Consider the following 13,228-nt stretch of genomic DNA (forward strand, 5'->3'; position numbering starts at 1 on the left):
TTTTAATACATTTTGTATCTCTGTGATTGTGATGGGTTCAAAGGCATTAAGCTGGATGTCTTTATTTTGGGGAAGATGTGTTATCTGGAGACGTAGTGTTTGGAATCAGCTGATTAAGGAGATCCGATATTTTTTTGTTAAAATGAAGAGCCAATTCGTCTGCTTTAGTCTGGGCTTGTTCGGGTGGTATATCTGGAGTGATAGGTTTAGTGAGGCTGGAAACGAAGGCGAATAGAGCTTTTGAGTCAAAGCTGAGATGATGAACCTTTCGGGCATAGTAGTCTCTTTTGATTTTCAACGTGGTACTTTTGTAAAGATGGAGTGATCGTTTGTAATCAGATAGTGAGGCTGGTGAAGGGGCTTTGCACCATTTTCTTTCTTTTTGCCGAAGTAATTGTTTGAGTTTTCGTAGTTCATCATTATACCAGGGATGTCGTTTGGATGTATTAGCAGACCTTGTTTTGGTTGTCAGTAGGCAGAGAGTGTTTGCTATAGATTTTGTTATTTTGCACCAGGATTGGAGGGCAGCGTTAGGGGTAGATACTTCAATGAGTGGTAGATCCGAGGTTAGAGCTTTACTTAGATGTTCCGAGTTGCAAGGTTTTCTGTATAGGAAAGAGGGTCTTGAGTTGAGTTTGGAGTCTGATCCAGGTAAGGAAAAGCTGGTGGAGATTAGAGAGTGATCTGACCATGGGACTTTTTTGCAATTTGGTTGTTTTGTAAGAGAAATACCAGTGTTTGTAAAGAGTAGATCGAGCGTGTGGCCTGCTTTGTGGGTGGGTTTATTGATTTGTTGTCTGAATCCCATCGCTGACAGTGCGGTGAGGAGGGCTTCACAGTTTGTAGAGAGGGGAACTTTGTCAACATGTAAATTGAAGTCACCCAGGATTATAGCAGGGGAGTCAAGATTGAGATGCAGAGTTATGGTTTCGATGATAGGAGAGGAGTCTGACTCTAGTAAGCCTGGAGGGGCGTAGACTAGCAGGATTTGGAGTTGTTCTGATTTGAACAATCCTAGTTCTAGTTTAGTTACTGTACTGATGGGGTGGTGTGAGAACCTTAAGGATTTTTTTGCAGCTAGGAAGATACCCCCTCCTCTTTTTTTTTGTCTTGGGATGGAGAAGAAATCGTAAGTCTGCGTTGGTAATTGGTTAATGAGTGTGATGTCCGTGGATTTGAGCCATGTTTCTGTTATGGCGCAAACGTCTGGGGTTGTGTCCTGCAGTATGTCGTTGAGTATAAGAGTTTTGTTGGTGAGAGATTGGGCGTTGAATAGGATTATGGTGAATAGGGTGAGGCCTAGTAACTGTGTAGTGGGGGAAATCATGATTGGGATGAGTGATTTGTAGGTGCGTGGTCAGTAGTACATTATTGTTCAGGTTGGATCGGTGCTGGATGAGTGCTACTGGAGCTTGGATGTGCTGCTAGAGACTGGATGTGTGCTTCTGTAGTATTGGATGTGTGCTTCTGTAGTATTTATAATGGCATACAGACATGCAGAAGCAAACAGCATAACAAAGATTCAATAACATAATATCCACATCTGTTCCCCATCACATTTTAAGTAATAAACAGAAAAAGTAATATAGCATTCCACACACTTATAAAGACACCCAATGATACCACATACATACCTTATCACGAAGCAGACATATACTGTATACTAGATTTCAACTTTTATCTATGTACAATAACTGAATAATGTAAATCCTTCAGTCGATTTTGTAAGAACACCAGCAATATCATATAAAAAATGTTCTCATGCTTTAAAGTAACCGTCTGCAAATGGGTTATGTGCATATATAACATCAATCATTCCAATTGCATCCAGTCATTTGCTGAAAACATAATATACAATGGAGAAACAATGGAGAAACAACTTTAAGCCAGAACTTTAGAATATAAAACTAGATTAACAGAATAACTGTCTGGATGAATCCTGTGCAACTCCTAGACAGATCCGAGGCCTAGTTTAAGAAACCTAAAAACAGTATCAAAGAACAAAGTTATGTACCAACTTTGTTGTATTATATGACATTTTATACGGAGATCCAAATTAATAATTTGCATTTTATGAACCTTAACTCTAACAATGTAACTTTGAAGCATCTCTTGATACATTGGACTATTAGCAAAATATCCTATCTGTATCTGTAATTTCAACACCCAGTTCTGTCAACCAATAAGATGCCAGACCCATCAAATGTTGAAAAAATGCTTAACCAATAACAACTTATAACACAATGATAATTTATTATACATAAGATTTCTGATTTTAGGTGTTTATTAATTGTAAATTTAGGTATTTATTTTCCAGCTAATTAGGGGTTCTTTGGGGGTACCAAAAATTAGTGTTTATCAGAGTTTTTGCAACACAGGTACTATTGTTGGGTACATTTTCCCATTGAATCAAATACATACATTTGTGCAGCAGAGGAGTCAGTATGAAGAAAGCACACAAAAAAGTGGAGGATCCAGAGTAGGTAAAGGAGAGGTGAGAGAGTAGTTTTCCGGTATTTATCTAATAAACACTGTTTGGGTTTTTTGGTTTTTTTGCATTGGGGTGTTTTATTGAGGTTAAGTGGTTAAAATCTAACAGGATAATTTTCATAGGAAAATGTAAACGTTAAAAACTATCATAGCAATTTTCAAAAGCCCAAGTATGTTTCGTTTACATTTTCCTTTGAAAATTATCCTGCAAAATCAGAAGTCCTCCCAGCCAACTATATCAAACCCCTCCAAATGGTCCAGAACTCAGCAGCCAGGATTCTCACCAATACCAAACAAAGGGAACATATCACCCCCACCCTTCAGTATCTCCACTGGCTACCCATCAAATCCAGAATTCTCTTCAAAGTCCTCACGATCATACATAAAGTGAAACACAACCTCACATCCCTCAATACAACGGCCCGGGAGTGGGAAGACGGCCTGGAGCGGGAGATTGCTCCCGGGACCCCCACTGGACCACCAGGTACCTGTAAAAGGTTTTTGGGGGGGTCGGGAAGCTAAGGGGTTAGCTTTAAAGGGTCGGGGTGGGTTTTTTGTTTATCAGCTGGGGCGCAGCCGATAAACAAAACCGCGATCGGGCCCGATGGAAAAAAACCCACATGTGAATCGGAACCAGAATCCGAACCGATTCCGGTTCTGATTCACATCTCTACTACACAGCAGTATTGAATCAGCTTCCGCTTTGTTTTTTGGGCCCATCCTAAAGCAGCCATCACATTTAAAATGATGTTCCAAGTTTCAGGCAGAGAGATAACATTCACATGCAAATTAAAAATCACCTAAGCCTATTCAGCTTTAAAAGACAACAAAACATTGATCAAAAATTGTAGGAGACATACCTAAAAATCCAAGGGGACTGCATATTAAACAAAACGCAGTGGAAACTGCTAGTACCTCTAAGTTGGGAATGCACTCAGTCTGCATATACGATAAGCTTAAAGTTTAAACTACTTAAGGAAATAATAGCAGGTACAGAACAGAGAGAACTGTTAGAGAGATTCACTAGCATATCGGAAGAAAAGTTAACATCATGTCTAGCCCAACTCAGAATCTCTCCATAGCTAACTGGGATTTGCATGTCCAAAAACTAAAATATGGCCCAAAATCTATATCAGTGTGCTAAGAAATTACTTAAACAATAAAAATAAAACTCCCAAAAGCCTACAGATTCAGATACACAGAAGCAGCTGGTACACAGTATCAAACAAATCATGCATGAAGGAGCAAAGGATTAAGCTACTATGTGCGCACAACAGAGACATGCGACGCCTCCAGCATCAGCCTCAAGGTTTTAAAAATGGCACCCTTTTAGTGTCAACATGGGAAGGTGGGGTGATCAATGCGGTCTAGGTATCAGCAGCTATCTGCTAATCTTGGCAGGTGGAGGGCATCTCCCACATGAAGTAATCTCTGATGTAGAGCTGATCAGAGCAGATATACCACTGAATCAGCACAGCTGAAATAAGTGCAGGCAAGATAGAGACAAAGTGCTGAGTCATCTAGCGTCAACACCAAGGTTTTAAAAATGGCATCTTCTCAGTGTCATCAAGAGGGGACAGGATATTTTCTCAACATTATCACTAATCATCATGAAGTCAGCCCTCTTGAAGTCCAGGAAACTAATCTTTGTATGGTGCAGTTCAGGTTGGAGTTTATTACTGAACCATACTAGCAGAAAAGTACAGGAAGATAGCTGCTAAAGTAGCTAATAGAAAGATGAAGAGAGAACAAAAGGAAATAAAGAAAGAGGGAATTGGAGCATCTTCTTGAAGAATAATATGTGCACATGCTTGAAATCTTGTTAACAAAAGCACTGAGCTGGAGGCCATCATGGTGGAGATGGACTTGGATATAGTTGCTATCTCAAGTAATAGAAACCGGGATTTGGATTTGACTATCCCAGACTATAATAATTTTAGAAGAGACAGGATAGAGAATGGAAGGAAATGTATCCCTTTATATTAGGAACATAATAGTAGCCAATAATTGTGAGAAGAGGTCAGCGACAATGTCTCCATTTGTCAGTGTCAGATTCAACATAGCACCTCTTCAAGTTGAGGAATACAAGACTTCTCTACCCTTAACTTGTGTTGCAACAATGATTCTCCAAGAAGATGTTCCAACTCCCTCGTTCTTTATTTCCTTTTGTTCTCTTCTCATCTTTTCATTAGCTACTTTAGCAGCTATCTCTCCTGTACTTTTGTTGCTGTCTCCAATAAGTTGTTGCCTGTTTCATTTGGGGCTTTTATTCCTTCAGCGTTTAGCTTCTTTACCACACCTGTTTTTGCTTGCAAGGAGAGCAATTTGTGCCTCCCCCTTGCTTAGCTTAAATGCTAGTCTAACTAGGACTTGAAACAATAGCTAAGGACTGTGGTACTTTTCTGGGAATGATGTAAACCTTCCTATTTGTATAGATCCTTATCCTGACAGGTATATCCACAATTACCAATGTACCCAAAACATTCTTCCTCAGTCTTTCAACCAAGAATTACATTTCTTTATGAGCATAACTCCTCAGGTAGCACTACTGAAAATATCATAGATTTGGTGATCTGACCAACACCTTTTCCCAGTTCTTCGAACTGTTTTTGAATCTTTACTAGCTTATCATTTGTTTGGTCGTTTGTACCTAGGTCTACAATGATATCCAATTCATTTCCCTTTTACATTTCTCAAACTAACCTATGGACATTCTGCCCATCCCTGCAAGCTGAGGCACCTGGAAGACAAATTACTTCCCTCACCCATCTCTAATTTCAAAGGAAGTTTTTCCAAAAAGGGAAGAGAAATTATGCAATAATAATGCCTGTGTAAGAAGTTTATTAGCCATGAAACCTTATCTTCTAGCTAGCACTGAAGGTTACGGAACCTGAAACTAATCTTCTGTAGATCAGCACTGCTGCAACTTGCTGAGCCAGTTTGGCACTAAATTTAATCCTCTGTATGTGAAGTTGCTCAAACCTTACCATTGAGAGCAATAGCAGGTGTCTTACATCTAGGGGCTGCGCTTATGGATCGATGCACTTCTGGAAGACCTCAGATTTCAAAGGAGAGGAGGGATGCAGAGATGGATCAAATGTACTCATTTATTCTTGTATGTTTTAACACCAGTAAAAGTGTGTTTACTTAAAGCAAAATAATGTCTCTTAAAGAAAAGGTTCACTGCCATGGGATCTTCTAAAAAGTAGGGCACAAGGATGCAGAGACATTGTTTTCTGCTATATTTTTTATTTTATCTTGGCCCAGCTGTTTTGCTCCTTGTTTGGGGCTTCGACTACAATCAGAGCCGGCCTCTGTTGGACCCATGGTACCATGAGGTTTCGTTTGCGACTACTCAGGAATATTCTCCCTATTTCATGTTCCTCTTCCTATTCACTAAGCCCAGTCCTTGCAGCAACAATGCTAAGCCAGAGGCTACATACTAGGGTTTTTCCAGAACTCTGTTATTGGAGGCTGTAAGTTCAGTTACTAGGTGCCACCATTATATGATAACCAGGAACTCTCTCTCAGGGGCTGTGAATGCTTCCTGTGCCACAGCCCCAATCTGCCAGGGGAGAAGAAAGCAGTCCTACAAATCGAACCCATGCCCTCTGTGCTTGCCACTGAGCCATCCTACTACTGATTCCTGCTGTTTCTGAAAAGATCATGGGTCAAGCTAGCGAAGAGCCTGGCCCAGTCAGCCTTCCAGGCTAAAATAACATCATAGATTTTATTATATGATAGCATAGTCTACAAAGTTGTTATTAGACGTTTGTTTGTGTTCAGTAACAGGTTTCTCTGGAAAGCTTGGCCCAGCTATTGAAAATCTTTTTGTGATTTCTCTTGTTTCCTGCCAGATAGGAGAGCAAAGTATAATATGTAAGGGTTCTAAGTAAGCTAGACTGTCCAGCAGAGCCAGAGAGCTGAAAACATCTTTAGCTTTACTGGGGTCCATTATCCCCTTGTATAATTTTACCATGGATAAGACCAAAGCCTTATTAATGCTATATCTTTACTGTCTCATGAATGATTTTCTAAGTTTTGTGAATTTAAAAAATAAAGCAAAATATTGTTATCTCTTTAGGTTCTGGTAACAAAATAAAAGACAAAAGTGTTTAAACTATGGTATCTCTGGAACAATCTGCCCCAGCAGTGAACGCCATGCACAGTGAGGGAACTTTCCGGTGATGTGTAGCATTTGCTTGTGCAATGCGGACTTCCAGATATATCACTCTTTAAATATTCCAACAAAACTTGTAGCCGAAATAACTCCATACCCAGAGTTAAAGGGTCACCGATTCTTGCTCAGTATGCCACATATAGTCTTTTGAAAATTATCCATTCCCTCTTTTTGGTTTAAGCATTTTTAATTAAACCAGTAAAACCATACTTAATAGTGTGCTCCTTTCTTTTAGTTTTAGGGAAAATCCGAAGTGCGGTGGGCTGCGCTCAGCTCCTCATGTCTCAGAAGTTCCATCAGTTCAGAGAACTGTGTGAAGAAAACCTGGTATGTAACAGCCAAGCACCTCCACAACTCCTTCCCTTTAAACACGTACGAGAAACATTTCTCCACACTGCCTTACAGTATTTGTATTGTACAATTCTTGATGTTGTAACAGGTGACGGTTTCCTGTTGGTCACATGACTGACAGAGCAAACCACTGTCCTCAAAGAAGACAACAGCTCATACAACAGGTAACTTGGGAGGGGGTATGGGCGTTGGTACAAGTATTGGTCTTGTACGAATCCAACTTGAAGATGGTAAAGCCTGTAATGGCCCACCAATGGTGGGGGGCTGATTGTGTTTCAGAGAATATCAACCAATCTCCAGCCTCCTCCTTTGAGGAGCCAAGGCGCATTTGTTCAGTCAAGCAGACTGAAGCAAGTTATTCCAAGCAAATAAAAATTGCTTATAAATTACAATATCTTCATAAACCAGAGGAAGGGTAGATAAGGAATGTCCATGGATGCAACTTTAATTATGTCCACTTAATTACTATAATAGTTTGTGCATTGGCCTGCCATAGCAACTTATACACATGCTTCAGGCGGGCCAGAATATTGCAGCTATGGTGGAATATAATTATCCTAAAAGGGTTAAAATGATTCCGATTTTAAGATCTTCAGCCTGTTCGGGCCCAGATACAATTTACGTTACTATCATTCATTTTCTGGGTACTGAGGGGTAATGAACTCCTATTAAAGAAAAATTGAGATGGTATGCCCCAGACAAGCAATTATATTCAGTCAAGGAGCCTTGTGAGTTGTGCCCTCTGCCTGTAATATGTGCAAGACTTTGTTAAGAAATAGAGATTTCTATGTGGTAGCCTTCTCTCTCTGGAATAAATTCCCTCTGGAGCTTAGGTTGAAATCGAACTCTCTCTCATTCCAGAAGAAAGTTAAGACCGGGATCTTCCCCTGATAAGAGATCTAATAGATGTAAGATATTTTCAGGCAGTTTCCCAAAAAGTGAACTGCAAAAGTCTGATGAAAATGTTGAAATCTAGGCTCGGGAGCCTTTGTTAGTTGGCCTTAAGAGTTGACTTGTTTTAATATGATTATGTGTGAGATTGGGATAGTGATATAAACATTTTTAAATAAATAAATAGCAGAACAGTTTGCACTTTTTGGTTTTATATTTGATTACTCGTCTTTCCAAATCTGAGCACAAATCAGGTGCAATAGGTATTTCCCTTCCCAAAAGGAAGGCTGGCAGGAGAGCAAATAAGAGAAGAGTGAAGTGTTGCATTGTTAAATGTACTTATACATTTAAAAAAATAATACTTGTAATAAAATATATAACAATAATAAAAACTTGAATAAAGATTCGTAAAGTTTGAAATCATAAATTATATTTAAAAATAATCATTTGTTCCTACTCATGTCTTTTACTCACCATACTGTTCTACTTTCATTTTGTCTTTCTTCTCCTAATTTCCTTTCCTTGTTGTCCTTTGTGTCTCTCTTTCATTCTTTCTTTATCTCTCACCTTCATCCATCTTTACCTCTGAAACCTTATTCTATCTTTTGTCACTTCTCTCATCTTTCTCTTCTTTGCCTATTTCTTTTCTCTCTATCACTGTAGGGGATGCTAGTAAACACTGAATACCAACAGCCAGTAAGAGAAAAATCTTTAATTTTTTTTTATAAGAGATCTCATAATAGCAGCAGTGCAGCTTACCAGCATTGTAGAGTAAATACCAGCTCAGCTCTTCTTAGACTTTACACTCAGTTAAATACATCAACACCTCTAAACTTACACACCTTTGTTTGCATAACATTTTCCAACTGGTTGACATTATAATTTTATGTCATATATGTTAATAAGAATGGATTCTTATAAGTCATATAATTTCTTGTAAATTGAGCCCAGAAGGTAGAAATGGTATGCTAACCTTTAACATACAAACTAACCTTTAGTACACTTTAGCATTTCAACAGCTTTGACTATTTCTACAAATCTGATCAGTGCAATCTGATTGGGCTGTGATTATGCTATTATTATTTTTCTGTTTCTTCACACCACCAAACTAGCCTGGCTTCATAGAAAACCTTCTCAAAGCCCCCTTACCATAACCATCGCTTCACTTCTCCAAGCTTTCCATTTCTTCACATCTATTATCTTCATGTATCCTCCATCTCCCCATCTTGGGTCTTATTCTTCACTTTCCTCCTCTGTCTCATATTCCTCTCCATCTCTCACACTCAGTGCCTTTCTCAATTCTCAGTTTCACTTTCTGTTTCATACTCTTGTACCAGCCTGCATTTCCTTCTTTCTAACTCACATCCCTCTCTCAGCTAATACCTTTTGCCTCCTGCCGTCCTGCTACCAGCTCCTTCCATCTGCATCTTGCCCTCCAACCAGTCCTCCCCTTCTTCATCTCACTCTCATAAGAGTTTCAGCTCTTTCCCTTTACCTCTCACTCACACCACCCTCCAATGCCTTCTCAGATCCTCAGCTCTTTCCCTCTGAACAAGCCACCCTCAGGTCCTTCTCTTTGCATCTCATCATCCAGTCAGTTCCCCAGGTCCTGCCTTCTGCCTGTCACCTTCCTATAAGTCTCAGTTGCCTCTCACTGCATTCTCAGACTTTCAGCTACTTCTCATTGCCTCTTAAATTCCTACCAGCCCTCCAGCTACTTCATTCCGCCTCTTGTCCTCTTACCAGAACCTCCAGTGACATCTATCTGCTTCTTTGCCCTCCTTTTAGCCCTGTAGTTCCTTCCATCTGCCTTTCATCTTCCTTCTAATCCCCCAGTTCCCTCCTTATGTTTTCATCCCTTCTTGGTTCACAGCTCCTTCCCCATGCATCATGCTTTTCTCTCAATGCTCCAGTTCCTTCTCTCCTCCTCATGCTTTCCTACTATATCTCTAGCATCTCCCCTATGTATCTCATCCTCCTTCTTCCCCACCAGACATCAGCAACAGGTGTTTTAATGCTGTAACATGGGGACAGGCATAGGGAATATGTACTTGTGGTTGGTAGCTCTTCTCCAAACTTGTACTTCTTCCCTAAATTGAAAACCTGTTACTATAGGGTAAGGAGGAAATGTCTCTAATGGCATCTCACTAATCCTCCCACATTCCAGGCACAGTATGATGTGATTGATGGACAGCCACAGGCTGTTTCTGATTGTACCCCACAGCTTTACCATGACAGAAGAAGCAGCAAGTTAAGTGAGAAGCAGGATGGGGAACAAACAGCCCTGGAGTCTCCCAGAAGATCCAGGAGACTTAGGCTGTTTGAGCAGGAGCCAATAGGAAACAGGAATTATATTTGTAGGAGGTATTATAAATGATATATGGACTAGACCAGGGGTGAGCAATTCCTACCTCAAAGGCCACCAGTCAGGTTTTCAGGATATCTCTAATGAATATGCATGAGATAAATTTTATGCACACTGCCTCAACTGTATACAATTAGGAGTATTCTGAAAACCTGATTGGTTGGTGGTCCTCAAAGACTGGCATTGCCCAACCCTGGACTAGACATTTCAATGCTGAATTGTGTAATAGTTACACTTATTTGTTAATTTTTTTAAAAACACTTGCATCTTGCATCCTCCAAAGTTCGGGGCTAGTAATATAGAAAAATACATAAAAAATATCCATTTAAAAAAATCCATAGCAAAATCAATACATACATATTTAAACAAATAAACTTATAACAGAAATGACAGACACATTGAAAAATGGACATATAAACTAATTAATCACAGGAATCTGTTGATATTAAATCTTTGAAGGCTTGATTGAAGAAATGAGCTTTTATGGCCTTCTTGAATTTCTTTGAGTTAACTAATATTGCGGAGTTGGAGAGGTAGGGAGTTCCACAATGTTGGACCAGCAATTGAAAAGGTGTGTTCTCTAGTGCAGTCAAGATGGGCATGATATGGTGAAGCGATATTGAATATTGAGTTGCTGTTGTTGTGATGAGCATAGTGTTTTGCTATGGGAATATAACTTGGGTATTGCTTGTGTCCAGGAGGAGGTGATGTTATATATTGAATTATTGATATTGGTAGCCAGTTTATATTGAATTTTCCATGTCACTGGTAGCCAGTGGAGAGAGAACTAGTGAAGAGAGAGCCAGTGTAATTTGATCGCATATATTGGAACTGGTCAATAGTCGTGTTGCTGTATTTTGCATAATGTGCAAGGCGCAAAAAGTGTTTTGTGGTAGACCAATGAAGAGTGAGTTACAGTAATCTATTGATGAAGAAATTAAGGATTGGAGATCAGTTCTGAAATCATTCTGATCTAAATATGGTTTAATGTGTCATAGCATTCTTCCAAAACTTATTTTCATTCAGTCTATGGCTTCAGTGATTATAATGCCATTGTTTGTTATATAAAACAATGAAGAAATTAATTTCCCTCTATAATGTTGATGGCTTGGGTCATGTGGTCTTATCTGTACCAGTAGATGATGGTGATGTAAATTTTTAGATGGCAGATTTTAGCCCTCAGAGTTTAATGATTTTAACTGGAACCACTATATATAAATAATAGTTAAATGGTTAAATTGTGGCTTGATTTTGGTAGCATAATCTTAATTTTTATTGGTGATAAGAATTGCCATTGTTTACACTGTAAGGTTTGAATAGTTTAAATAGTTCATTATTCATTCATCCTGCCTTTAAGGCATTGTGTTTGAAAATCAAAGGATCATTGCATGATAGAAGACCAATTTCTGTCAACAAAGTTCAGCATACTTTGTATACAGCTTTTAATACTATTATCATACAGTACTGAGAAAAAAATAATGCAGGTGAACTGTTTATTGTAGTCCATGGAGATTGCAAAGGTAAGCAGCTGCTCTAGGACCAGCACTCATGACATTAACCATGGCTTTGTAGGGCATCCTATGGCAAAATACACTTCCAAATTTGTATGGTGCTTACAGCCAAGAATTTGGTTACATTTTGGGATCCATTTCAGCCACTGCCTAACTTGCAAACGGGCCGATACAGTACGCTCTGACGGAGCACACTGTTAACCCGCCATTGGACGCTCGTTTTCGACGTGCTAGTGATACCCCTTATTCAGTAAGGGGCCGAAAATGCGCGTCCAATCCCCCGAACCTAATAGCGCCCGCAACATGCAAATGCATGTTGATGGCCCTATTAGGTATTCCTGCGCGATTCAGAAAACAAAATGTGCAGCCAAGCCGCACATTTTGCTTTCAGAAATTAGCGCCTACCCAAAGGTAGGCGCTAATTTCTTCGGGCACCGGGAAAGTGCACAGAAAAGCAGTAAAAACTGCTTTTCTGTGCGCCCTCTGACTTAATATCATGGCGATATTAAGTCGGAGGTCCCGATGGGTAAAAAAAGTAAAAAAAAGAAAAAAAAACATTTGAAGTTGGCCTGCGGCTGTCAGATCGAAAACCGGATGCTCAATTTTGCCGGCGTCTGGTTTCCGAGCCCATGGCTGTCAGCGGGCTCAAGAACCGACGCCGGCAAAATTGAACATCAGCTGTCAAACCCGCTGACAGCCGCCGCTCCGGTCCAAAAGGAGGCGCTAGGGATGCGCTAGTGTCCCTAGTGCCTCCTTTTGCCTGTTTTTACCGCCGGGCCTCATTTAAATACAGAATTGCTCACTCTCCTGCGGACTTTACTGTGTCAGCCTGATTGTTTGCCTCATAAATGTATCCGGTTAATTATGATGGGATATTCAGATAGCTGGATAAGTTTATTTGAAAAACTTCAGGGCTACTCTGCAGCACAACCAGAGTTAACTGGATAAGTTATTCAGCTAACTCTGAATATCGGATTTGGCTGGATAACTTACCTGAATAACCTAACCACCCAGAAACATAACCAGGAATGCCCCTACATTATCCAGCTACATTCTAATGCGATATCTGGCTAAAATGTAGCCAGATAAGTGTCCAAAATATTAAAAAATCACAAGTTATCTGGTTAAATGCCACTGAATTATATACCTCCTTTGAGTTTAAAAAGTCAAAATATTTATGCCTGTTTAGGGACATGAAAATAATAAATCCATTTTATTTAAAAAAAAGTAATTTTTGGAAGGCAATTATTTCCTTGCTCTTGTTTTTGCATGATTTTGTAATTTGTTTTGTGAAGGGAGAAGCTGCAAAATGCTTCTAAATGGAAGTTAATTAAAACTTTGTATGCACTTTCCAGTACTGATCATTCACTAATGACAAATGCAATTACCCAATTAAAACTATGTGCCTTTAAGCTAATAAATATCAAATTCATTAAGCCA

The 13,228-nt window shown here is 39.5% G+C and overlaps 1 protein-coding gene across 1 annotated transcript in view; it reads left to right on the forward strand.

Annotated features, from left to right (window-relative positions):
- The window catches only part of DLGAP1 (DLG associated protein 1), a 437,388-nt gene that overhangs the window by 410,292 nt on the left and 13,868 nt on the right, over nucleotides 1–13,228 (forward strand). The window contains 1 exon segment of the mRNA XM_029591059.1: nucleotides 6,906–6,997. Coding sequence (XP_029446919.1) covers nucleotides 6,906–6,997 — 92 coding nt within the window.

The sequence above is a fragment of the Rhinatrema bivittatum genome, chromosome 2, assembly GCF_901001135.1.
Source record: "Rhinatrema bivittatum chromosome 2, aRhiBiv1.1, whole genome shotgun sequence".
Taxonomy (NCBI): domain Eukaryota; kingdom Metazoa; phylum Chordata; class Amphibia; order Gymnophiona; family Rhinatrematidae; genus Rhinatrema; species Rhinatrema bivittatum.